This window comes from Thamnophis elegans, chromosome 7 (genome assembly GCF_009769535.1).
Source record: "Thamnophis elegans isolate rThaEle1 chromosome 7, rThaEle1.pri, whole genome shotgun sequence".
NCBI lineage: Eukaryota > Metazoa > Chordata > Lepidosauria > Squamata > Colubridae > Thamnophis > Thamnophis elegans.
Genome location: NC_045547.1, coordinates 4,222,939 through 4,249,920, shown reverse-complemented (window position 1 = coordinate 4,249,920; position 26,982 = coordinate 4,222,939). Strand labels below are relative to the sequence as shown.

Below are 26,982 nucleotides of genomic sequence, written 5' to 3'. Positions count from 1 at the left end.
AATAGGTTAATTTGTTCTGCACAGGGTGCTGTCATTTTTACAGACTTACGTTCCGTTCTTTTGGATCAGTTCAGGGGCATGGCCAGCCAAGTCACTACCCACTCAGCCGAACCAGGCCAAACCGGTAGGAACCCACCTCTGGTCCAGCCAAAAGGAACCACCAAAGGGATGGCCTTCCACGCATTCTCTTAAAAGTCCATAAGCATAAGCTGTAAGGAAGGGGTGTCAAACTCAAGGCCCATGGGCCAAATCTGGCCTGCGGGGTGCTTAAATCTGGCCTGTTTTCAGCCTCCCCAGCCTCCAGTAGCACTCTGCTGGGCAAAAATGCGCCTCACGGGGCCTCAGCGTGCCCTGTTTTGGCTGGCAAAGTGCTGCCGGCAGCCGTTCGGGCCGAAAACGGGGCAGAGGGGGCTGCATGTGGCCCCCCGGCACCCCATTTTGGACAGCAGGTTGCTGCAGGAGGCGTCCGTCCTGTCCGTCCCCACCCGCTTCCCCCCTGCCTGCCCATAGAGGAGAACTACAATGCTGATTCAGCCCTCGAAGAAAACAGGTTTGGCACCCCTGCTGTAGGAGAAGGAGAGGCAGAGTTTGAAGGAGGAGTCAAGAGAGGAACCAGCCTAGAATCGTTACGTTCTCACAAGCGGTTCATCAACGAAACTAATCATGGCATCCCACTTTAGCTGCATTTGCACAAGATTTAATGTTAGTCTGCTTCTTTGGTGTTACAAACCTAGTTTGTTTATTTAGCTTAGGTGATGATTTTTTTTTATCTCTAGCACGCTTGACCTGGTTTGTATAAGTTCACTTTGGAGGTGGAAAAAACAGATTAAATCACTCACTGACCCTATGAGCTGGGCTGATAGGATATACTAAACTACCGAAATCTCTCTGTCTCTGTCTCTGTCTCTGTCTCTGTCTGTCTGTCTGTCTGTCTGTCTGTCTCTCTCTCTCTTACACACACACACACACACACACACACACAAAATAGACCCCTTAACCTATTATTAATATTATTTAAATTTAGTTTTTGGGCAAATGCTTAAACATGCAGTCATGATCGATCTAATGAAGTGGACTGCAATCCAATTAAGCAGGGATGAATAGCACTAGCAATTGCCCTCAGACTAATGTACCACTTCAAAGTCCTTTTCCAGCCCTCTCTAAGCGGTTTATAGAGTCAGCCTCTTGCCCCCAGCAATCTGGGTCCTCAGAAGGATGGAAGGCTGAGTCAACTTTGAGACGGTCAGGATCGAACTGCTGGCAGTGGACGGAGTGAACCTGAAATACTGCTGAAATTCTAACCACTGTTAGAATGGTCTAAGATGAATCCATCCATCCATCCCTACCCACCCATCTACCTACCTAAAAAATTCCAAGCCTTCCTTCCTTCCTTCCTTCCTTCCTTCCCTTCATTCCTTCTTTCCTTCCATCCATCCCTACCCACCCATCCACCCACTCACCTACCGACCTACAAAATTCCAGGCCTGCCTTCCTTCCTTCCTTCCTTCCTTCCTTCCTTCCTTCCTTCCTTCCTTCCTTCCTTCCCTTCCCTTCCCTTCCCTTCCCTTCCCTTCCCTTCATTCCTTCTTTCCTTCCATCCATCCCTACCCACCCACCTACCAACCTACAAAATTCCAGGCCTTCCTTCCTTCCTTCCTTCCTTCCTTCCTTCCTTCCTTCCTTCCTTCCTTCCCTTCCCTTCCCTTCATTCCTTCTTTCCTTCCATCCATCCCTACCCACCCACCTACCGACCTACAAAATTCCAGGCCTTCCTTCCTTCCTTCCTTCCTTCCTTCCTTCCTTCCTTCCTTCCTTCCTTCCTTCCTTTCTTCCTTCCTTCCTTCTTTCCATCCATCCATCCATCCATCAATACCCACCCACCTACCTAACTACAAAATTCCAGGCCTTCCTTCCTCCTTCCCTCCCACCCTCTCTCCCTCCCTTCCTCCCTCCCTCCCTCCCTTCTATCCATCCATCCATCCATCCATCCATGAGTCAGACGTGATGACCCCCAAGGTCCCTTCCATCTCTTACGGCCTAGACCAGTCTTTCTCAATTTCTTTAAGATGGCTGGACTTCCACTCCCAGAATTCCCCCCAGGCACCCATGTTAAGCCCCCCCCCCCCCCGTCTAAATGGCTGAGGTAGAGAAACGCTATTCCGGATGACTCCACGGAGCGATTCGCAGACCCGGCTGCCTGTCATCCAAAGATAAGCCAATTGCAAAGCCGAATTGTCCTCTGGCTTTTTCTTCCCAGAGTCTTAAGACATCAATAAAATGGGCTGAAGGTCACCACTAAGTTCACCCTTTGGCCCATGCAACACCCGCCCCCCCCGGCCCAGGCTCACCTCTTCGCTGTACTTGCCCACATACGAGTAGATCTCGGAGAGCGCACTCATGGTGTTGAACTCGTTCATGTGCATGCGCGATTGCTCCGCTAGATAAGCATTCATATCCTGGTCGCTGATAGCTGGCATCTTGCCGATATCTGAGTAGTACCTAGAGGGGAATGAAGCGGAAAGGGTGAGAATCCCATAAGAAAGGCTAGAGGTGGTGGCCTAGAGGGGGCGCTCTTGTCTTGCAACCAGGAGGAAGAATGATCCCTTGCAGGGTGGAGTCTGGGCAGCTGAATGGAGTTGAAAGGTGTTTACTGGCCGGATGCCACTCCTGTCACCAGCGCTGAGTTTTGTTCGGCAGATATATTCTCATTGCGCCCAGAGAGAGAAACACCTGCCTCTACCTAGGATTGAACTTACAGCCTCCTGATGGTGAGGCCAGAGCTCTGCCTCTAGGCCACCACACCACTCACAGAATCCCCACATCATGTGATCAAAATTCGGGCAAATTGACAACTATCACGAATCTACAAGGGTTGCAGCCTCGCTAGGGGTCCCATGGTCTCCATCAGCGGCCTTCCCAGCCAGCTTCCGACAAGCAGAGTCAAGGGGGGGGATCTGGATTCACTTAACAACCGTGTGCTTCACTTAACAACCACGGTGATTCACTTAACGACTGTGGCAAAAAGGGTCGTAAAATCGGGCACTGCTCCCTTAACCCCGGCCTTGCTCCGCCATGAAAATTCTAGTCCCCACTTTTGGAGGTAACTCGAGAGCTCACCTGTACAGAAACGGTGGGAGATTTAATAAGCGGGCTTGAGAAGTCAGTCAGTGTCTGGCGCGAGTTGCAACACCTTGTTGCAACTAAGGGGGATTTGACACCACCCTAATGCAGTGTGAAGATTTATGCGCAGAGAGCTGGGCCTTTTCAGGAGGCAGCTATTTTTTTCGGGGGTGGGTGGGTGGGTTTCCCCCTTGCTTCTCCCCAGCTTTTAAAGTATGTTTGGGCCATGGAGGGAAGGATTTACAGAAGGTAATCACTCACTGTCACTGGCAGCTGCGCTCCGCTGTCAACTGGTTAATTAGACGCCGTCATTTGCATTTTTAATTCCTGCAATCTGACACTTCGCACGCGTGACGAGAAAGAGCCCGACGTGTGGCTCCCATTGGCCGACGGCATCCAGAATTTGGAAAATTCGCAGAGAGAGAAGGGGCGGGGGGGGGGGGGAAAGCAGGCGCTAAAACACATGGCAGGGGTTCCACGAAGCCACCTCGGTCAATATCTGCGGTATTTTGCACCCGTGTTGGGTTCCTACCCTGAAGAGTTCACATTTGCCCAGTGGGCACCCTTGCTAAAGTGACTTTAGAATATAGATGACCAATTTATCACCTCTCTCTAATTTCAGTAGAGGTAGTCCTCGGATTACGACAAGAACTGAGCCCGAAATATATGGGAGACCGTTGTTTAAGTGAGTGGGTTGGGCTGAGAGAGAGAGAGAGAGGGACTGCCCCGAAGTCAACCAGTTGGCTTTCATGGCTAAGGCAGGACTAGAACTCACCGTCTCCTGGTGATTGGGCCAAAGTCACACAGCTGACTTCCATACTTAAGGTGGTGCTAGAACTCACCATCTCCCGGTGATTGGCCCAAAGTCACCCAGCTCACTTCCGTGCTTAAGACAGTGCTAGAACTCACTGTGTCCTGGTGATTGGCCCAAAGTCACCCAGCTCACTTCCGTGCTTAAGGCAGTGCTAGAACTCACCGTGTCCCGGTGATTGGCCCAAAGTCACCCAGCTCACTTCCGTGCTTAAGGCAGTGCTAGAACTCACCATCTCCCGGTGATTGGCCCAAAGTCACCCAGCTCCCTTCCGTGCTTAAGGCAGTGCTAGAACTCACTGTGTCCCGGTGATTGGCCCAAAGTCACCCAGCTCACTTCCATGCTTAAGGCAGTGCTAGAACTCACTGTGTCCTGGTGATTGGCCAAAGTCATCCAGCCAGCTTTCATGCTTAAAGCAGTGCTAGAACTCACTGTGTCCTGGTGATTGGCTCAAAGTCACCCAGCTCACTTCCGTGCTTAAGGCAGTGCTAGAACTCACCGTCTCCCGGTGATTGGCCAAAGTCATCCAGCCAGCTTTCATGCTTAAAGCAGTGCTAGAACTCACTGTGTCCTGGTGATTGGCCCAAAGTCACCCAGCCAGCTTTCATGCCTGACGAGACTAGAACTCACTGACTCCTAGTGATTAGTTCAAAGTCACCCAGCCAGCTTCCATGCCTAAGACATGGAAGTCCTTCGGGGTCTTTTTGTGCAGGTTGAAGGGGGGGCAGGAATTCCAACTTGGGGTCTGCTTCAGCCTCCTGGGGCTTTGGGCGAAGGCTGGAGGGAAGAGCCGCTGGTGGGGAAGAGCCGGAGGGCCTCGTTCCAGTGGGACGGCATCATGGCCTGGAACTGGCTGACCATCTCAGCCCACTGAGCCTCCAGGCGCCGGTACCTGGCCTTGCACTCCCACAGGTCTTCCCTCCGCTTGGAAAGCCTATGCTCCTAGTCCTCATTGAGGTGCTTCTGCTGAGCCTCCTCCTCGGTCAGATCCAATTTGAGCTGTTTTGCCAACTCTTTCTCCTGGGGGCTGCTTAGCTCCAGCAACTGCTTCCTGTCGGGGCCCTAAGGAGCCCCGGTGGGCAGGCGAGGAGTGGCGAGTAGAGACTGGCACTCGACGTGAGTGACAAACTATGAAGCAGAAAACACCTAATCAAGAAACACCCAAGCACAAAATCACCCCCCCTCCAAAAAAAACCACTGGCAGGAAAAGCTATTGTAAATGAACAGGGAGCAAACTCCCAAACTCTCTTGCACTGATGACATTACCTGGTCAGGCAATGAAATGTTTGCAAGCATAAAACCGAGTGCAGAGAACAAGGAAGGACTCCGGATAGATCTGCCAGCAGCCAACACTCAGATAAGCAGAGATTAACACCAGACAAACAATTGTGCAGAAAGCAATAACCTAATCAAAGAGAAAACCACGCCTCCACCAGAACCGGCAGGGCAAGCTACTGTATATAAAAAACACGGAACAAACCCCGCACTCCCTTGCACTGATGACGTTACCTCGACGGGCAACGAGACACACACCAACCGCCAACGAAGCTCAGAGAGCGTGAAGAACTCCAGCATTCAACAGCGAGCTATTTTCTTCTTTTGGAAGGGGTGAGTGTGTTTGTCTGTTGTAGGTTGAAAACCCAATTCCCCAAACAGCATTGGAGGTTCCAAGAAGGAGAGAGACATTGTTGTTAGTTGCAAAGTCGTGTCTGACCCATCGCGACCCCATGGACAACGTTCCTCCAGGCCTTCCTGTCCTCTACCATCCTCTGGAGTCCATTCAAGCTCACGCCGACTGCTTCGGTGACTCCATCCAGCCTCCTCCTTCTCTGCCGTCCCCTTCTTCTTTTGCCCTCCATCGTTCCCAGCATGAGGCTCTTCTCCAGGGAGTCCTTCCTTCTCCTTAGGTGGTCAAAGTCTTTGAGTTTCCTCTTCAGGATCTGGCCTTCTAAAGAGCAGTCAGGGTTGATCTCCTCTAGGACTGACCGGTTGGATGGCCTTGCAGTCCAAGGGACTCAATGCAGGAGTCTTCTTCTCCAGCACCAGAGTTCAAAGGCCTCCATTCTTTGGCGCTCAGCCTTCCTTACGGTCCAACATATCACAGCCATCCATTGCAACTGGGAACTGACGGTCCTCGAAAATGACCTGCTGAAAGGCATCTGTGCACTTTATAAATATTCCATGGCTCGTCATCCCGCTGAGCAGAACATGAGAACGCGGGCAGGTATTATACCCAATTAAAAATGAATGAAGCTTGGGCAAGGAAACCAACAGTGACATAACCCAATCTGGGTAGGCGGGCTCTCCGTTCCGAACTGCTCAAGGCGCTTAATTACACCGGAACCAACCCAAATGGATCCTTCCCGTTTTAAATTCCCTCCTGGGAGAGAAATGCAAATTGGCTGACTATCGAAAACCTGGTTTACGTCCATCCGGTTGCACAGAAATGACAGCAGGGCAACTTGGAACTCTTGCCAAATTCAAGATAATTTATGATAAGGGATGTTGTGTGTGTGTGAGTGGGTGTGTGGGTGTGTTTTGCAGCCTGTAACAAGAGAGCCCTTGTTCTAACCCAGTGTTTCTCAACCTTGGCCACTTGAAGATGTCTGGACTTCAACTCCCAGAATTCCCCAGCCAGCATTCGCTGGCTGGGGAATTCTGGGAGTTGAAGTCCAGACATCTTCAAGTGACCAAGGTTGAGAAACACCGATCTAACCATCTTTCGAACAGCAGGCGAGGCAGAGCGATGGGTTCTCGCTCTGAGCTGCAAAGCGGGTGTCATATCGCAAAAGGCTCGTTCGACATCCCTAAACTTCCCCAGTCCTGCCTCCAATATCTGGGTGGTTTCAGAATTAAAGGACCCCCGACAAATTCAAGCTCATTCAAATTCAAGTCTAGCCTGTTGGGCCAAAAGATGCTCATCCCCCTCCCACCCGCCCCATGCTTTCACTCTGCTAAATAACTAATTCCCACAACACTCTCAAACTAGTTTATATTTATAGAGGCTATTATAGAGTCAGCTTATTGCCCCCAACAATCTTGGTCAATGATGACTAATCTTTTTTGTCGAGGCGGGCCAAAAACAGGGGGAGCATAGGGAGGTCTCATGCCCATGTGCCCACACCCATAATGCAATGCCCTCTCCTGTGCATACGCACACAAACCGCCCCCCCCCCAATTTCATGCGCAGAGGCCTCACTGAAACCTTTGGATTTCCAGGAGGCGCATTGGGCCGTTTTTTGGCCTACCAAGGCTTCAGGAGGTTTCCCTGAAGTCTCCGGAGGGCAAAAAACCATCCAACGCCCATTCCCAAACTTCTGGTTTGTACATTGGGCAGTTTTTCGCCCTCTGGAGGCTTCAGGGTGAGAAACTGCCGAGAATCAAGGCCGAAAATCAGCTGGCCAGCACGCGCATGGCCTCGGAAATGGCTCCGTGTGCCACCTGTGCCAAAGGTTCACCGGTTCCACTACAAAACCGCGTTCGACTAAACCACGCTCGACGAAACCGCGTAGCTGACGTCATCAACAGGGCGACAACAGTGCAGAGACAGAAGCACGCTGTAAACGCTAAACCTAAAATTAACCCCTAAACCTAAACCTAACCCCCCTAAACCTAATCCTAACCCTAACCCTAAACCTAACCCTTAACCTAACCCTAAACCTAACCCTAAACCTAACCCTTAACCTAACCCTAATCCTAAACCTAACCCTTAACCTAACCCTAAACCTAACCCTAAACCTAACCCTAAACCTAACCCTTAACCTAACCCTAAACCTAACCCTTACTTAAGTTGAATCGGCTTGCTTTTAAAGCGCTATTTAAAGCGCCCTTCTTTCTCCGCGCTGGCTGTTGTCGCCCTGTTGATGACGTCAGCGACGCGGTTTAATCGGGCGTGGTTTAGTCGAGCGCGGTTTTGACGGGTCATGAGGTTCACCATCAGGGATCTAGGTCCTCATTTTACTGACTTTGAAGGACGGAAGGCTGAGTCAACCTTGAGCCGGTCAGAATCGAACTGCTGGCAAGTGGGCAGAGTCAGCCTGCAATTCTGCATTCTAACCCCTGGGCCACCAAAACAAAACTCACTTTGCAAAGGTCTCCCCAAGCAACAGAAATTTGGGGCTCCATTGTGGTTGAGAACTACCTGTAGTCTGAACTCCGTACGTAAGCAGGAATTCGTCCGAACACATTCTATAAATACAAGAGGGGAAGGTAAAACCTGCCCACCCCAACAGATGCCTTTAAACCTCACCTGGTCTTTCCCAGGCAAAAGCTGGGAAGATTCCTGTACTAGGGGCAGAAAACAATAAAGTAACCAATTTTTAACTCTACAGATAAGTCCCGGTTGTTGATGTTGTGGCTCGCCAGTGGGCAGCAGAGCTGGCACCAGAGTCGGACAGTGAGGAGGATGGGGAGGAACCTGGGCCAGTCCTGGAGGCTGGAGAAGGCTCAGACAAGGGCTCTCGGAGGCAGAGAGAGGGCCAGGGTCATCTGACAGTTATCAGCTGCCTATGGAGCAGTGGTGGGTTTCAAAATTTTTTAGAACCTCTTCTGTAAGTGTGGCCTGTTTTGTGGGAGTGGCTTGCCGACCATGTGACTGAGTGGGAGTGGCTTGGAAGTCATGTGGTTGGGTGGGTGTGGCCAACTTGTAAAATGTGGTGAAACTCACTTAACAACGCTCTTGCTTAGCAACCAAAATGTTGGCTCAGAAACTCTTGGCATTTGAAGCACGCAAGTCTTAAAGCTGTCAAGTTACAAGACCCTCGCACCCTTAACCCTTTAGGAAAAAACACCCCAGGGGTGTTCAAAGTTGACAGCTTTAAGACTTGTGGACTTCAACTCCCGGAATTCCTCCTCTCGCTCTTCAACTTGATGATGTGCGGACGGGCGGGGGGAGAGGGAGCTGGAACCGGTTCTAAATGGCAATGTAGATTTGAGGAAGCTCTTCTATAGAAGAGGTTAGAACTGGCAGGGACCCACCCCCGCTATGGAGCTAGACAGCAGTGAGGCAGAGGAACAGGGGGAGCCTGTTCCCAGTGTGCGCATACGCAGAGCTGCCGGAAGGAAAAAAACAGCTCAGAAATCAGGGTCGACTTGGGAGTAAAGCCACGGGTGGATGGTGAATGGCCCCTCCCATAGGAAATAAAAGAGGAGCGAAAGGGGAGGGGGCTTTTGCAGGAAACAATTGGTTTGTTCATTCGTTCGTTTCAGGAGTGTGAAGATCTGTCCGTGAATCCCAGAGACTCTGTGCCAAGACTTTCTCTTGCACAGCACCTCATTTGGACAATATTTACATGGCAGCTTTCCAAGCTAGGTAAGGTCTGTGGTCATAAATACTCCTTTCAAAGACTGTTTGCCAGGTCTTTGCTGAATGGGAATGAGAGGAACCCCACATTCGTTTCATAAAAGGGGTTTTGTCGGGACCAGGAATCTGCTTGGCGCTTTTGGGGGAAGCCTAGCTCAGAACCTTTCAGCCCTGACCGTTTCTGCTGCATCCTTCTTCTCTTCCACTCTTCCCTCCTGCTTCTGCCATAACTCAGGTGCGCTCACATCCTGTGCGACAACCAGCAAGGGGCAGCCCTGGCGAAGCTCTTCCAATATCAACCTCGGATGGCATCCGGGATGGGATGACAGATTCATTTGCAAAGAGACGCCTCTGGGCCTCTGCTCCTGTCAAGAGGCTGGGAGACACATCCATTACTCTGGACCCATCAAGCTTCCCTTGGGGAGGAGGCCGGAGGACACAAGGTGACCCTGACAGGATCTATTTTCCGCGTTTGTGAAATTACCGTATTTTTCAGTCTATAAGATGCACCGGTGTATAAGACACACCAAGATTTCGAAGTGGTAAGTAAGAAAAAGAGCCTCGTTTTTTGTGAAAAACGGCCCTTCCTTCCTTCCTTCCTCCCTCCCTCCCTCCCTCCCTTCTTTTCCATCTCTTTCTTCCTTCCCATCATTTCCTTCCTTCCTCTCTCCCTCCTCCCTTACTACCTCTTCCTTCCTTCCCATCCATCCTTCCTTCCTTCCCATCCCTTCCTTCCTTTCCTCCCTCCCTCCCTCCCCATCTCTTTCTTCCTTCCCATCTCTTTCTTACTTCCTCTCTCCCTCCTCCCTTCCTATCTCTTCCTTCCTTCCCATCATTTCCTTCCTCCCTCCCTCCCTTACTACCTCTTCCTTCCTTCCCATCCATCCATCCTTCCTTCCTTCCCATCCCTTCCTTCCTTTCCTCCCTCCCTCCCTTCTTTCCCATCTCTTTCTTCCTTCCCATCTCTTTCTTACTTCCTCCCTCCCTCCTCCCTTCCTATGTCTTCCTTCCTTCCCATCATTTCCTTCTTTCCTCCCTCCCTTACTACCTCTTCCTTCCTTCCTTCCCATCCATCCATCCATCCTTCCCATCCCTTCCTTCCTTTCCTCCCTCCCTCCCTTCTTTCCCATCTCTTTCTTCCTTCCCATCTCTTTCTTACTTCCTCCCTCCCTCCTCCCTTCCTATCTCTTCCTTCCTTCCCATCATTTCCTTCCTTCCTCCCTCCCTTACTACCTCTTCCTTCCTTCCCATCCATCCATCCTTCCTTCCCATCCCTTCCTTCCTTTCCTCCCTCCCTCCCTCCCTTCTTTCCCATCTCGTTCTTCCTTCCCATCTCTTTCTTACTTCCTCTCTCTCTCCTCCCTTCCTATCTCTTCCTTCCTTCCCATCATTTCCTTCCTTCCTCCCTCCCTTACTACCTCTTCCTTCCTTCCTTCCCATCCATCCATCGTTCCTTCCTTCCCATCCCTTCCTTCCTTTCCTCCCTCCCTCCCTTCTTTCCCATCTCTTTCTTCCTTCCCATCTCTTTCTTACTTCCTCCCTCCCTCCTCCCTTCCTATCTCTTCTTTCCTTCCCATCATTTCCTTCCTTCCTCCCTCCCTTTCTACCTCTTCCTTCCTTCCCATCCATCCATCCTTCCTTCCTTCCTTCCCATCCCTTCCTTCCTTTCCTCCCTCCCTGACTCATATAATCCTAAGGTTAGAAGGGATAAGAGTGGTCTTCTAGTCCAGCCTCCTGCTCAAGCATAAACCATTTCAGACGAATGACTGTCCAGCCTCTTCTTAACACCCCCCCCCGCCCCCAGTGATGAAGCAACCATAACTTCTGGTGGCAAGCTGTTCCACTGGTTAATTGTCCTCAGGACATTTTCTCCTCAATTCCAGGTGGCTTCTCTCCTTGATTAGTTTCCACCCATTGCTTTTTGTCCTGCCTTCAGGTTCTTTGGGGAATAAGTTGACTCCCCTCCTCTTTGGGGCAGCCCCTCAAATACTGGAAGACTGCTATCATGTCTCCCCTGGTCCTTCTTTTCTCTAGCCCAGGGGTAGTCAACCTTTTTATACCTACCGACCACTTTTGTATCTCTGTTAGTAGTTAAATATTCTAACTGCCCACCAGTTCCAGAGTAATGGTGATTTATAAAGTAGGGAAGTAACTTTACTTTATAAAATTACAGAGTTACAGCAAACCCCTACCGCCCACCACGAAAGCTGGAACGCCCAGTAGTGGGCGGTAGGGGTCAGGTTGACTACCACTGCTCTAGACTCGCCATCTCCAAAGAGCCGAGGTGGCGCAGTGGTTAGAGTGCAGTACTGCATGTCAGTTCAGCTGACTGCTAACTGCAGTTCGGCAGTTCAAATCTCACCGGCTCAAAGGTTGACTCAGCCTTCCATCCTTCCGAGGTGGGTAAAATGAGGACCCAGACTGTGGGGGCGATATGCTGACTCTGTAAACCGCTTAGAGAGGGCTGAAAGCCCTATGAAGCGGTATATAAGTCTAACTGCTATTGCTATTGCTATCTGTTATCTACCTACCTAGCTACCTACCTACCTACCTAACTATCCACCTATCCATCCATCTATCCATCTATTATCTACCTATCATCTGCCTATCTATCTATTTATCCATCCAGCCATCATCTACCTATCTATTTATCCGTCTGTCCGTCCGTCCATCCATCCATCCATCCCCCCACCTCCATCTCTCTTTCTCCCTTTCTAAGCTGGTTGAGGTCCTTCTCCCTACTTGTGGTGCTAGTGAATGGATCTAGATGGTCCCAAGAAAAAAAGAGCCGAGGTGGCGCAGTGGTTAGGGTGCAGTACTGCAGGCCACTTCAGCTGACTGCTAAGCTGCAGTTCGGCGGTTCAAATCTCACCGGCTCAAAGGTTGACTCAGCCTCCCATCCTTCCGAGGTGGGCGAAATGAGGACCCGGATTGTTGTTGGGGGCGATATGCTGACTCTGTAAACCGCTTAGAGGGGGCTGAAAAGCCCTATGAAGCGGTATATAAGTCTAACTGCTATTGCTATTGCTATCTGTTATCTACCTACCTGCCTACCTACCTACCCACCTATCCATCCATCTATCCATCTATTATCTACCTATCATCTACCTATCTATCTATTTATCCATCCAGCCATCATCTATCTATCTATTTATCTGTCTGTCCGTCCGTCCGTCCATCCATCCATCCATCCATCCATCCATCCATCCATCCCCCCACTCCATCTCTCTTTCTCCCTTTTTAAGCCGGTTGAGGTCCTTCTCCCTACTTGTGGCGCTAGTGAATGGATCTGGATGGTCCCAAGAAAAAAAGAGCCGAGGTGGCGCAGTGGTTAGGGTGCAGTACTGCAGGCCACTTCAGCTGACTGCTAGCTGCAGTTCAGCGGTTCTAATCTCACCGGCTCAAAGGTTGACTCAGCCTTCCATCCTTCCGAGGTGGGCGAAATGAGGACCCGGATTGTTGTTGGGGGCCATATGCTGACTCTGTAAACCGCTTAGAGAGGGCTGAAAGCCCTATGAAGCGGTATATAAGTCTAACTGCTATTGCTGTCTCCAAATCCTGCAACCGTTCTTCCTATGTTTTAGCCTCCAGGCCTTTGATCGTCTTACTTTTCCTCTTCTCTGCACTTGGACAAACGGTTGCAACAAATAGTTTTATGACAACTTTGCAAGGGAGCCCAGGCACTCCGAGGGGTCGCAGGGCCAACTCCCGGCGCATGGAGTCACCTGCTCGTCTGCGCCAATGAGGAAATCCTGCCTGGCTTTTACTTCGTTTTGACAGCTCATCAAAATGCAAACTCCCCCCGTCATTAACCATCATCGCCTCTCCGTGCTCTAATCTTCCAGGGTGGTCTGGGTTTTATTTTATTTTTTTGCCGCTGTGGCATGGAGCTAATTGCCTTGCTAGGGCCTTTGGAGGGGGGCGGCCACTGCTGCTCGTTACAAAGCTCGTTAATAATCATTTAGCATATGAAACACGGGTAATGAGACCATGTGTTGCAGACAGAAGATGGCAATTACAGGAATGACATAATTACGCAAACCGTTCCGGGGGGGGGGGGGGCGGGGGGCACCAAAGTTCTCAGCAGAAGCTCAGAAGAACCTCAACTCAAAAGAAAACTCATGTCAGGCCTGCAGCCGTCTCTTCTTTTGGGATCTTCGGCCTGCCGCACTGTCTATTATTCTACCGTGCATCGGTGGGAAAATAGGAGAGGGAATTGTACGGAGTTAGATGCTAGGTAGCCATAACAACATTCTTTCTAGCAAGTCAAGGTCATCCTTTGTCTCTGCACCTCTGCACCTGACCGGAACTGGATGGGCATTGCATTATGGGTGTAAGCACACTTTCAGCCCACGAGGACAAAAAGGTTAGCCATCACTGGTATAAGGTCTCCTGCTTGAGCAAGGGGTTGGACTAGAAGACCTCCGAGGTCCCTTCCAACTCTGCTATTGTAAATTTCCTCGTGGATCTTTGGTCTGCCACACTTTCTATTATTCTACTATACCTTTTTCTACTGTGGGAAAATATGGAGTTAGATGAAACGTAGCCATAACAACATTCTTTCTAGAAAGACAAGGTCATCCTTTGTCTCTGCACCTCTGCACCTGACCGGAACTGGGTGAGTGGAAGCTGCCAGCATGGCAGGGGGGAGATTGGACCATGGGATGGACTTGTAGGTGTGGGGGGGCAAGATCTTGAACTTTCAACCTGGTGGGGGAAACTGGGAAGCTTTCAGATTCGGGTTTTTGCCAGATGGGCCAAGATGGATCTCTTCATCAATTCGGACTTTGAGCAATATTTTGCCTTGGACTCTGATTTACTTTTCGATGCTATTTGGAGCCCTGACAACTCAACCGTGGGACGGTGGGGACTTTGTTATGCCAACGTGATGTGGGGTTTGTCCGCTGATTGAAACACATCTGGCAGAAGACAATGGGGCTGACGCCCACATTGCTAAGGATATAAACGTTGGGCATTTTAGCCCCAGGGGTCTATTATACCGGTTTAGGATGTCGTGAGAAGGAAAGGCTTTGACTTGAAGACGAAAGAAGGGAAGGAAGGATGGCAATAATGTTTTTTCCCACACACAGCAGATGGTTGTCCTACTTTGAGTTAAAGTAGAACCAACATCAGTTCTCCAGATCAATGGAACTCATGGTATCTAAGCCTAAAAGAACTCTGAATTTGCTCATGAGGGAGAGAGAAATGTGGGGGGGTCCTTGGTGGTCTGTGAGCTTGGTTGGTGTTTTGGCAGATGTTTCGTGAACCAACTAGTCAACATCATCAGTCTAAAAGTGAGCAGGGCTGGAGGAAGAGGAGGAAGAGAAGAAGAGGAAGGAGAAAGGAGGAGGAATGGAGGAGGAGGAGGAGGAAGAAGAAGAAGAGGAAGAGGAAGGAAGGGAGGAGGAGGAGGAGGAGGAAGAAGAAGAAGAAGAAGAGGAAGAGGAAGGAAGGGAGGAGGAGGAGAAGAAGAAGAAGGAGGAGGAGAAGGAGAAGGAGAAGGAGGAAGAAGGAAGAAGGAAGAAGGAAGAAGGAAGAAGGAAGAAGGAGAAGGAGAAGAAGAAGAAGAAGAAGAGGAAGAGGAAGATGATCATTGAAAATGAGCTTGGTCATTTTCTTGCAGACATTTCACGACCCAACTAGGTAACATCATCAGTCTAGAAGTGAGTGGGCTTGGAGGAGGAGGAGGAAGAGGAAGATGAGGAAGAGAAGAGGAAGAAGAAAGGAGGAGGAATGGAGGAGGAGGCGGCCAATTAGTTTTGCAAGGCCAAACGGAGCACAGAGTCAAAACGGAGCTTCGGAGTTTAAACCGACCAAAACGAACAAAATTGCTTTCTGCAAAGGCTCACGTGCTTTTTGCTCCTCCTTTATGTCTTATGGGAGGGGCCAATCATCTCCAAGCCTTACTCCCGAATCGCCCTTTTTGTCTTAACTGTTCTTGCCTTCTGGCAGCTCTGTGCATGCGCACACTGGGAACAGGCTCCCCCTGTTCCTCTTCCTCGCTGATGTCAGGCTCTGGAGGCAGCACATAACTCCCAGATGGCCCTGGGCCCCTCAGAGCTCTTGTCCGAGCCTTCCCCAGACTCCAGGACTGGCCCATGTATAGTGGTGGGTTACAGGTGGTACCGGTAGTAGTAGCTGGGAGCAGCTGCCACCATATTGGTACAGTGGGTTGTTTGGCCCACCCACCTGCTCGCATTCCATAACTGTTTATAATGCGACCGGCCAATTCCGCAACCACGCATAGTGTGTGGCGTCTGAGTAACCTCCGCCGAGGAGCTGGGTGTTGCAGGGTGATGCCGTGCGCATGCATGCGCAGCACGCATGCCCGACTAAGACACCCGGCCCTGTGCGCAGCTTACTAGTTGCAACGGGATCCAGACACACCCCCCCCCACCGTCCATGTTCTTCCCCAACCTTCTCGCTGTCCTACTCTGCTACCAGCTCCCGAGGCCGCTGGTGGACCAAAACACGGGCTCCTCTGGGGATGCCTTTGCAATACACAGCATCACAGTCCAAAGCAACACACAACGCCACAATGTAAAGCAACCCAACCCACCACGGGTAGTCCTCGACTCACGACCACAATTGAGCCCAACCTATCTGTTGCTAAGTGAGACATTTGTTAAGGGAGCGTTGCCCTCTTTTGCGACCTTTATGAACCAGCTGCCAAACATCCGAACTTCGATCCCATGACTGTGAGGGTTGTAAGTGTGAAAAATTGTCCTCAGTCCCTTTTTTCAGTGTTGTCGTAACATCGTACGGTCACTAAATGGGCTGTCATTAGTTAAGGACTACCTGAGGGTACACAGCCCAGGTTAACACCACAGATATAGCAATAGCAATAGCAGTTAGACTTATATACCGCTTCATAGGGCTTTCAGCCCTCTCTAAGCGGTTTACAGAGTCAGCATATTGCCCCCAACAACAATCCGGGTCCTCATTTTACCCACCTCGGAAGGATGGAAGGCTGAGTCAACCCTGAGCCGGTGAGATTTGAACAGCCGAACTGCAGAACTGCAGTCAGCTGAAGTAGCCTGCAATGCTGCATTTAACCACTGCACCACCTCGGCTGGCAGTGATATTCCTTTTAGGATCTTTGGCCTGCCACACTCTCTCTCTTTCTCTACTATGCTGTTTCATTAGTGGGGTAATTGGGAGGGGGGAATAGTAAGGAGTAGAATTGTAGAATGTGTTGTTGTCAAAACAAAACATTCCTTTCTAGAAGCCCAAGGTCATCCTTTGTCTCCGCACCTCTGCACCTGACCGGAACTAGATGGGTGGAAATGCCAGTGTGGCAGAGGAAGATTGGATCATGTGATGAGCTTGTGGGTGTGTGGACACGGTCTTGAACTTTCAACTGGGTGGAAAACCCAGGAAGCTTTCAGATTCGGGTTTCCACGGTTTGTACCAACATGTCTCTCTTAATAAATTGGAAGTTTGAGGAAAGCAATGCCTTGGACTCTGATTTAATTCTGGATGATATTTGGAAAGCTAACACTATGTCCCTACGGCCTGGTTAGTTGCTCCTATTTTTCCGCCATTTTCCTGCGGGTTGGCGCTTCAATCGGCTTGGCGGGTCTACGCAGGTTAACCCACAAGGGTCATTCCTGTTTTTTCCCCCTGTTTGTGCGAGAGGCACACCGTCCACTTTCCGGCTCGTTCTCTCTTCCTTCAAGCTCGGCGTGAGCTCATTTGTCAGCAGGAGAGGCCCAAATCGGCTAAAGACTTCTGTGTTGTAGGCAATATGAAAAGCTATTTTTCTCGGCCGTGTTCCCAATTGACCGGATAATTATGTTTAGGATTGGACGGAGACTTCGGCTTCTAACGGATGCGGTTTCTTAGCAACCCGAAAGGCAGCTCGGGAGATACCTGCCTTAATTATGCTCCGGTTCCTTGAGGATGAGAGGAAAACGCTAGCTGCTTACAAGCCCTGGGAAGGAGGTAGTAGAGGTTGCTAGCGATTTGGAAAGGCAGGCCGGGTCGTTGGCTGGACTACAGACGAGGCAGGCTCATTATATCTGCCAGATTTCTGGAGGGTCAAGTTGTCTTCTCTGATCTCGGTCCCGGAGAAGGCTGTTTGTCCCCCAGGGTGAGGACCAGAGGAAGCAGCATGGCTTTGGACTTTCCAGAGAATTTTGTTTTCAGAGCCAAAAGGAAAAGGATTCTACTGGGAGGCTAATTGGGTAGTGTGAGGTTCTTGGAGGTATTTAATGACGAGCTAGACACACCTGGGCCTGTTGGGTCATGGCTGCAGAGGTGAACAGAGAAAGGGAATGACCAAGGACGGGCAAAAAACCCAGAGGGAACAGGTGTGCCTTTCGACTTCCTGCTGGCTTCCCCATTGAATTTCTTTATGGGAATCTGGCAGGGAACATTGGAAACTTCCCTTCTCCTTCTCCTTCCTTCCTCCCTTCCCTCACGGCAATTTTTAAGTTAGTCACATAGTGGTTCAGTGGTCGCGAAAGGGGATCCCGTAATCTCGGGACACTGCAATCGTCATAAATATGGGCCAGTTGCCAAGTAGCTGAATTTTGATCACGTGACCATGGTGAATGCTGCAATGGTCATAAATGTGAAGAACGGTCATAAGTCAGCTTTTCAGTGCTTTTGGATCTTGGGATGGTCAATAACCGAACTGTTGCAAGTCAAGGGCTGCCTGTAATGCTCTTATAAAAGAAAGAGAGAGGAGAGAGAGAGAGAGGCAGGGAGAAGAGAGAGAGAAGGGAGAGACAGAGAGAAGGGAGGGACAGAGAGAAGAGAAAGGAGGAAGAGAGAAAAGAGAGAGAGACAGGAAAAAGAGAAAAGAGAGAGACAGAAGAGAAAGAAAAGGTGAGAGAAGAGAGACAGAGAGAGAGAAAGAAAAGAGAAAGGGAGGAGGGAGAAGAGAGAGAAGAGAAAGAAAAGAGAGAAAGACAGGGAGAAGAAAGAAGAGACGGAGAGAGAGGAGAGAGAGAGGAGAGAGAGAGAGAAAAGAGTGACAGAGAAAGGAGAGATTAGAGAGAGAGAGAAGAGCAACAAAGAAAGGAGAGAGAAGCAAGAGCCAGAGAGAAAAGAGAGAGTGAGGAGAGAGAGACAGAGAAGAGAGAGAGGAGAGACAGGAGAAGAGAGAGAAAAAGAGGAGAGACAGGAGAGAGAAGAAAGAGAGAGACAGAGGAGGGAGAGAGAGAAGAGAGAGACAGAGAGAAGAGAGAGACAGAGAGAAGAGAGAGAGAAAGAGAGAGAGGGAAAGAGAAGAGAGACAGAGAGGAGAGAGAGAGAGAGAAAGCGGAGAGAGAGACGAAAGAGAGAGAGACAGAGGAGGGAGGGAGAGAAAGAGAGAGAGGGAAAGAGAAGAGAGAGGAGACAGAGAGACAAAGAGAAAAGAGAGACAGAGAGAAGAGAGAGAGAGAGGAGAGAGAAAGAGAGAGAGAAAAAGAGGAGAGAGAGGAGAGAGAAGAAAAAGAGAGAGACAGAGGAGGGAGGGAGAGAGAAGGGAGAGACAGAGACAGAGAGAAGAGAGTAACAGAGAGAGGAGAGAGAGATAGAGGAGAGAGGGAGAGGAGAAGAGAGAGAAAGGAGAGAGAAAAAAGAGACAGAGAGAGCGGAAGAGTCAGACCTACCTTTCTACCCAGTTCTTGTAGCTGGGAATATCCTTGGCGTAAAGCAGTTTATTCGATGGGGAATCTTTGCCCAAACGGTGCTCTGAAGTTGAACAGGAGTCCATGAAGGTTTGTGCTACCACCGATAAGCAGGCATCCGTGATGCTGTTCTTGTGAATGTCGAAGACAAACTGGGGATTTTTGATCATGTTCACCCAAAACCTCAAGGGCAAGCTGAAGGCAAAAACACAAATTCAAGTACCGTATTTTTCAGAGTATAAGACGCTCCGGAGTCTAAGACGCACCTTAGTTTTCGGGAAGGAAAATGAGAGGGAAAAAAATTCTGCCTCTGGCTACCAGCCTCCATGGTATTCAGCTGGTTAGCTTCCTGACTTGGAACACATGTTAACAAGTTCAGCCAATGAATAGGCAGAGCAACTAAGTCAGCCAATGGGAGCTTAAATAGATCTGAGTCTGTGCTGAGAATCGAAACTGAAACTACTCTGTCTGCTCTGAACTCCGACATGAAACTAACTGTTCTCTCCTGCTTTCGTTCTGCTTGTAACTTCTACCACATTGAAAGATTTGGACTCTGAAATTTGCTTTGTGAGCAACAAGGAGACAGAAATAAAAGAGATCTGTGTGTACAGTATGTGTGTGTATGTATGTATGTTCCAGCACAACCCTGGAACGCCTTGAGCAATTTCAACCAAACTTGGTAGACAGGTGACTTACTCTCTGGAAACAAATACTGTGAGGGTAAGACACCCCTAACATTCCTCGGGGGTAGTGGTGTTCTGTTAAGATACAGCCTGTTGTGCCTTCAAATGGCTTCTACCGTACTGCCATAAAATGGATTCTACTGTACAGTGCAGTGGAGTTGCCAATGGTAACGGCTTCACAGTACTCCACAAGGGGGCTCCCTCTGGTAAGGGGGAAAATCCAACATTAGAAGTAATCCCATATTAGACAGGATTACGATAAATAAATACCCGGGCAATGCCGGTTTATCAGCTAGTCCAAGATAAAAGTTCTCCGCCTACTTCCTTTCTAAAACATTTCTTGGCTGTTTTATCGAGGCCCTCAGGAGTCTCTGTTTCTGACTTCCCTGAATCCCTGGGTGCTGGTTCTTTTCCCAGCGAGCAACAGGCGATAAGTCAAGAAACTGTCGGGAAGAAAGGAGTTGGGGAAACGGACATGGAATTAATTGAATCTGCTCAAAACCATGTCTCCGTTTCTTTCATCCCGCTTTCAACGCCCACCTCTTTCCCCGTCTTTAAAGGAGGCCCCCAAGTGGCTTCAATCAGCCTTAAATGAAAGCCCCAGATGATGTTAATAATACGCTAATGTTTCATTAGTTCCAAATTTCTTTCTTTCTCTGCCTCTGTTCTTTCTCTTTCCCTCCCTCCCTTCCTTTCTTTCCTCTGTTCACTCCCTCTCTCCCGCATTCCCCTCCCTCTCTCTTTTCCTCTGTCCCCTCTCTTTTCCTGCCTTCCTTCCTCCCAAATTCACTCCGCCTCTCTCTTTTTTCCTCTGTTCCCTCTCTTTTCCTGTTTCCTCTGTTTCCTCTCTTTTCCTTCCTTCCTTCCTTCCTTCCTTCCTTCCTTCCTTCCTTCCTCAGCTCACTCCATCTCTCTCCTTTCCTCTGTTCCCCCTCCTTTCCTCCCACATTCCCCTCCCTCTCTCTTTTCCTCTGTTCCTTCTCTTTTCCTTCCTCCCTCCCTTTCCTTCCTCCTGTGTTCACTCCCCCTCCATCTTTCTTTTTCTCTGTTCCCTCTCTTTTCCTGCCTTCCTTCCTTCCTCAGCTCACTCCACCTCTCTCTCTCCTTTCCTCTGTTCCCCCTCCTTCCCACATTCCCCTCCCTCTGTCTTTTCCTCTGTTCCCTCTCTTTTCCTTCCTTCCTTCCTTCCTTCCTTCCATGTTCACTGCCCCTCCCGCTTTCTTTTCCTCTGTCCCCTCCCTCCCTCCCATATTCACTCCCCCCTCTTTTCCTCTGTTCCCTCTCTTTTCCTTCCTTCCTTCCTTCTTTCCTTCCTTCCTTCCTTCCTCAGCTCACTCCACCCCTCTCTCTCATTTCCTCTGTTCCCCCTCCCTCCCTCCCGCATTCCCCTCCCTTTCTCTTTTCCTCTGTTCCCTCTCTTTTCCTTCCTTCCTTCCTTCCTCAGCTCACTCCACTTCTCCCTCTCCTTTCCTCTGTCCTCTCTTTTCCTCTCTCCCTCCCTTTCCTTCCTCCTGTGTTCACTCCCCCTCCATCTTTCTTTTTCTCTGTCCCCTTTCTTTTCCTCCCTCCCTCCCTCCCCTTTCACTCTTTCCCCTCCCTCCTCCTTCCCCCCTGTTCCCTTTTTCCTCCCCCTCTTAGATCATAAGCGAAGGACTACTTGATGTTTCGGAAGTGGCATTTCTGGACTCTGCCCTGGCTGTTTCTGGTTCCCTTGGGTGGGAAGGTTCCAAAATGTCCTTAAATTTTAGGAACCTTCTGCACCCCCTTCCGTTTGGGGGGTGTGTGTGCGGGGGAGCGAAGGTGTGCTGGGCTCTTTGGAAGCTCTCACCAATTGCTTTTCCAGGTGTGCCGCACATGTGGATCGTGGATGTTGTGCTTATCTGCTTGCTCATCCAGGAAGTCAAACATGTACTTGATGGCCAAGGGTAGCGCACTCCCTCGGTGGGCCGTACTGAAGATTGTCTCAAAGAGGTCATCCACAAACTTTTGCAAAGTGCCCTGGGAGGAGAAGGGGGCACCAGGAGGGAAAGAGACAAAAAATAGAGGGGGGAGGGGAGGAAGTAGAGAAGAAGGAAGAAAGGGAGGGAGGGAGTGAATGAGGGAAAGACAGGGAACAGAGGAAAGGGAGGGAGAGAGGGAGGAGAGGTAAATAAAAGGAGAAAGGAAGGAAATAGAGAAGAAGGAAGAAAAGGAGGGAGGAAGGGAAGAAAGAAGGAAGGAAGGAAGGAGAGGTAAATAAGAGGAGAAAGGAAGGAAATAGAGAAGAAGGAAGAAAAGGAGGGAGGAAGGGAAGAAAGAAGGAAGGAAGGAGAGGTAAATAAGAGGAGGAAGGAAGGAAATAGAGAAGAAGGAAGAAAAGGAGGGAGGAACGGAGGAACGGAGGAACGGAGGAACGAAGGAGAGGTTAATAAGAGGAGGAAGGGAGAGAAGGAAGAAAGGGAGGGAGGGAGGAAGGAGAGGTAAATAAGAGGAGGGAGGAAGGAGAGAAGAAGGAAGAAAGGGAGGGATGGAGGGAATGAGGGAAAGACAGGGAACAGAAGAAAGGGAGGGAAGGAGGGAGGGAGGGAGGAGAGGTAAATAAGAGGAGGAAGGAAGGAAGTAGAGAAGAAGGAAGAAAAAGAGGGAGGAAGGGAGGAAAGAAGGAAGGAAGGAAGGAGAGGTTAATAAGAGGAGGAAGGAAGCAGAGAAGGAAGAAAGGGAGGGAGGGAGGAGAGGTAAATAAAAGGAGGGAGGAAGGAGAGAAGAAGGAAGAAAAAGAGGGAGGGAGGAAAGAAGGAAGGAAGGAGAGGTAAATAACAGGAGGGAGGGAGGAAGTAGAGAAGAAGGAAGAAAGGGAGGGAGGGAGTGAATGAATGAGGGAAAGACAGGGAACAGAGGGAAAGGAGGGAGAGAGGGAGGAAGGAGAGGTAAATAAGAGGAAGAAGGATGGAAGTAGAGAAGAAGGAAGAAAAAGAGGGAGGAAGGGAGGAAAGAAGGAAGGAAGGAGAGGTTAATAAGAGGAGGAAGGAAGCAGAGAAGGAAGAAAGGGAAGGAGGGAGGGAGGGAGGAGAGGTAAATAACAGGAGGGAGGAAGTAGAGAAGAAGGAAGAAAAAGAGGGAGGGAGTGAACGAGGGAAAGACAGAACAGGGAAAGGAGGGAGGAGGAGGCAGAGAGGAGGAGGGAAGAAGAAGAGGAGGAAGAGGAAGAAGGGGAAGAGGAGGAAGAAGAGGGAGAGGGAGAAGGAAGAAAAGCGGAGGAGGAAGAGGGAAGAAGCAGGAAAGAGGAAGAAGGAAGAAAGAAGAAAAAAAATATAAAAAAAGAATTATAAAAACAACGTTATAAAAATTTCACAAGGCAAACATCCTGAAGATAATTGTCTTCTGGTTTTTTAGGGGCTGCCCAAAGAAGAGGGAGTCAAGCTATTCTCCAGAGCCCCTGAAGCCAGGAGAAGAAGAAACGGATGGAAACTCATCAAGGAGAGAAGCAACTGGGACTAAAGAAATTTCCTAATAGGGAGGACAATTAACCAGTGGAACAGCTGGCCTCCAGATGTTGAAAACCAAAGGTTTTCGAGAACGGACTGTACAGTCAGACCGATATAAGGTGTCCTGCTTGAGTAGGTGGTTGGACTAGAAGACCTCCAAGGTCCCTTCCATTCTGCTATACATTAGGGACAACCGGTCTCCCTACCCCCATAGTTGAACCTCTCCATCTCCTCCTCGTAGTAGCAACTGGCTGCCCACCATGAGAAACCAAACGCCGCTATTAGCTGGGCCTGTCCATTACTCATTGATTTTGCATCCCAGGGTCCTTGTTAGCAGGATGGAGCATGAGGAGGATAACACCCTTTTCGGATCATTACACGCCCAGTTTTGGTAGCGAACTCCCGTTGGAGATTTTTAAGAAACGATTGCACCGGCCACTTGCTACAGGTTGCAGGTTGGACTAAGAGCAGCAATGCTCACGGATTTTCCGGACGGAGTCCCTAAAGCGCACACATATCCATGCGCACATTCACACCAGGGGTGGATTCCTGCCGGCATTACTACTGGTTCAGCACACATTTAAAAAAAGCGGGGGGGGGGATTACATTTTTTTTCAAGGAAGATTGTTCTGCCCATGTGCAGAACAGAAAATCAAGATGGCGCCGCCGAGGATAGAACCGGTTCGGTCACCTATCCGGCTGAGTTACTACCTATTTGGCTGAACCGGACTGAACTGGTAGGAACCCACCTCTGATTCACACCCAAACCCCCCAAATAGCAATAGCAGTTAGACTTATATACCGCTTCATAGGGCTTTCAGCCCTCTCTAAGCGGTTTACAGAGTCAGCATATTGCCCCAACAACAATCATTTTACCCACCTCGGAAGGATGGAAGGCTGAGTCAACCCTGAGCCGGTGAGATTAGAACCGCTGAACTTCAGATAACAGTCAGCTGAAGTGGCCTGCAGTACTGCACTCTAACCACTGCGCGCGCGCTCCCTGCACATGCCCCCCCCCTCGCACATCTTATTTTTGGACAGCATAGTGGCTCATTGGTTAAGACGCTGGTTTCATCAGTTGGAAATCTTGACAGTCCAGGTTCGAGACCTGACCTCCACGGAAAAGGGCGAGCTCCCATCCTTCCCTCGGCTCCTGCCAACCTAGCTATTCGAAAGCAAGAAGAGACCCGAAGAGATCCGAAAACCAGCTGGCCGGTGGGAAGTGGGTGCACATGCGCAGCAGAGCTGAAGTGTGGTGAGGGCTCATGCGCCATTAGAGAGGGCTCTGAATGGCCCCTCTGTGCCATAGGTTGGACATCACGGGACTACAGAGCCGAGGTGGCGCAGTGGTTAAATGCAGCACTGCAGGCTACTTCAGCTGACTGCAGTTCTGCAGTTCGGCTGTTCAAATCTCACCGGCTCAGGGTTGACTCAGCCTTCCATCCTTCCGAGGTGGGTGAAATGAGGACCCGGATTGTTGTTGGGGGCGATATGCTGACTCTGTAAACCGCTTAGAGAGGGCTGAAAGCCCTATGAAGCGGTATATAAGTCTAACTGCTATTGCTATTGCTAACTGCTACTACAGGATCTCCAAGGTCCCTTCCAATCTGTTGTTCCACATTCTCTGGGAGAACTTTCATCCCAGAAGGTTATCCCAAGTCCAGAGGTCGTATTCAGCCGGTTTGGACAGGTTCACCCGAACTGGTAGTCGAAATCGCGGGTGGGACTGCCCGCCCGTCCTGGCTCCATGCCGTCCCATTTAGGCACCTTTTCAAGGCAAAGCGCTCATTTTTGCGAATCGCTAGGGAAGGGATGCGGTAGCTCAGTGGCTAAGACGCTGAGCTTGTCGATCAGAAAAGTCAGAAGTTTGGCGGTTCGAATCCCGAGCGCCGAGTAACGGAGTGAGCTCCCGTTGCTTGTCCCAGCTCCTGCCAACCTAGCAGTTCGAAAGCAGGTAGAAAATGCAAGTAGAAAAAATAGGGACCACCTTTGGTGGGAAGGGAACAGCGTTTCGTGCAGCTTCGGGCGTTGAGTCATGCCGGCCACATAACCACAGAGACGTCTTCGGACAGCGCTGGCTCTTCGGCTTTGAAACGGAGATGAGCACCGCCCCCTAGAGTTGGGAACGACTAGCACAGATGTGCAAAGGGAACCTTTACCTTTACCTAGGGAAGGTAAGTGAATAACACTCCTGCCCAGGTCTCGTTTACTCAAAAGGCACCACGACCAACACCGACCCACGTATTTCAGCTGGAGAAATGAAAGGCCAGATGGGGTTCATGGTCCCTTCCCATCAGGGGCAGGGCAAGATCGGAGTGGGTGGAGGGGGAGGAAAGGGGGCCAGCACCCCCCCTCAAAAGGGACCCCCCCCCTGGTCTCTCCCCCATTTCTCTCTGGGAAATCGCTCCCTTCCCTCCCTCCACCGCTCTGTGATTCGCTCTGCTGGCTGTGGCGCTTTGAAAGTGTCAGCAGAATCAATGCTACATAAATCAGCCGGCGTTGGCGGTGAGCAAGGAAAGGATGGGAGGCTCTGAGTGTTAAACCACCTTCCGCGGCTTTCCCTGGGCCGAAAGTCAACAGCAGAGAATTATAAAGCTGTCACACCAATCATCTCTCCTGAAGCACCGGGGGCTTTGGTGACAGCCAAAATCTTGCTTCCTCTCCAAAACCTCCGTTCAGGTCAACACCCCAGCAGAGAGATTCTTTCCTTGTCTGGCAACCTATTGGGGAGTGCATTTCTCTCCTTCTCTCTCTCTTTCTCTCTCTCTCTCTCTTTCTGTCTATTTTTCTGCCTCTCTGTCTCTTTTTGTTTCTCTTTCTTTCTTTCTTTCTTTCGCTCTCTCTCTGTGTCTCTTTCTCTCTTTTTTGATTCCCTTTGTTTCCCTTTCTCGCTCTTTCTCTTTCTACCTCTGTCTCTTTCTTTTGGTTTTTTTTCTCTCTCTCTCTTTGTGTCTATTTTTCTCTCATTTTGTTTCCCTTTCTCTCTATATATTTCTTTTTCTTTCCTTCTCTCTCTCTCTCTCTTTCCCCCTCCCCCTCCCTCTTTCTGTGTCTTTTTTTGCCTCTCTGTCTCTGTCTCTTTTTGTTTCTCTTTCTTTCTTTCTTTCTTTCTTTCTTTCTTTCTCTCTCTCTCTGTGTCTCTTTCTCTCTTTTTTGATTCCCTTTGTTTCCCTTTCTCTCTCTTTCTCTTTCTGCCTCTCTCTTTATTTGGTTTCTCTCTCTCTCTTGCTCACTTTGTCTCTTTTTCCTCTCTTTTTGTTTCCCTTTCTCTCTATTTCTCTTTCCTTCCTTCTCTCTCTCTCTGTCTCTCTCTGTCCCTCCCTCTCTTGTATCTCTCTTTCTCCCTCTCTTTTTCTTTCCTTCTCTCTGTTCTCTCTCTGTCTGTCGCTCTCTCCTACCCCCTCTCTTGTATCTCTCTTTCTTTCATTCTCTCTCTTTTCTTCTCTCTCTTTCACTCTTTTACTCTGTTTCCCTTTTCCTTTCCCTCTCTCTTTTTCTCTTTCTCTTTTGTATCTTTCTCTCCCTCTCTTTTTCTTGTCCTTTTTCTATTTCTGTCTCTTTTTCTCCTGCTTGTTCTGTTTCTATCTGTCTCTCTCTCTATTTTTTTTTCTTTTTACATCTTCCTGTTTTTCTTTCTCTCTGTCTCTCTGTCTCTCTGTCTCTCTCTCTCTCTCTATCTATCTATCTATCTACCTACCTACCTACCTACCTACCTACCTACCTACCTACCTACCTACACACACACACACACACACACACACATACATACACACATACATACAGACGAAAGTAATATCTCTTAGAACTTTGAGATGGTTGATAATTTCCCATAGTGACTTCACTGGATTGAAGCCTAATAGCTGATGATGAGCAACTCAGACAAGGAATCAAAGAATAAACAATAATTAAGACCACTAAGAACAGTTCTACCAACACTGAGGGGCAGATAAAACTTGTATATAAAAAGCGAGCAGGCCCCACT

General features: G+C 49.6%; 1 protein-coding gene across 1 annotated transcript in view; it reads right to left on the bottom strand.

The window, feature by feature from the left end:
- PLXNA4 (plexin A4) overlaps window positions 1-26,982 on the bottom strand; it is a gene marked incomplete at its 5' end in the record, with an annotated part of 249,592 nt that overhangs the window by 412 nt on the left and 222,198 nt on the right. Inside the window, 3 exons of the mRNA XM_032221475.1 lie at window positions 2,349-2,499; window positions 18,836-19,048; window positions 21,365-21,534. Of these exons, the coding sequence (XP_032077366.1) occupies window positions 2,349-2,499; window positions 18,836-19,048; window positions 21,365-21,534 (534 nt within the window). The remainder of the gene's footprint in view (window positions 1-2,348; window positions 2,500-18,835; window positions 19,049-21,364; window positions 21,535-26,982) is intronic.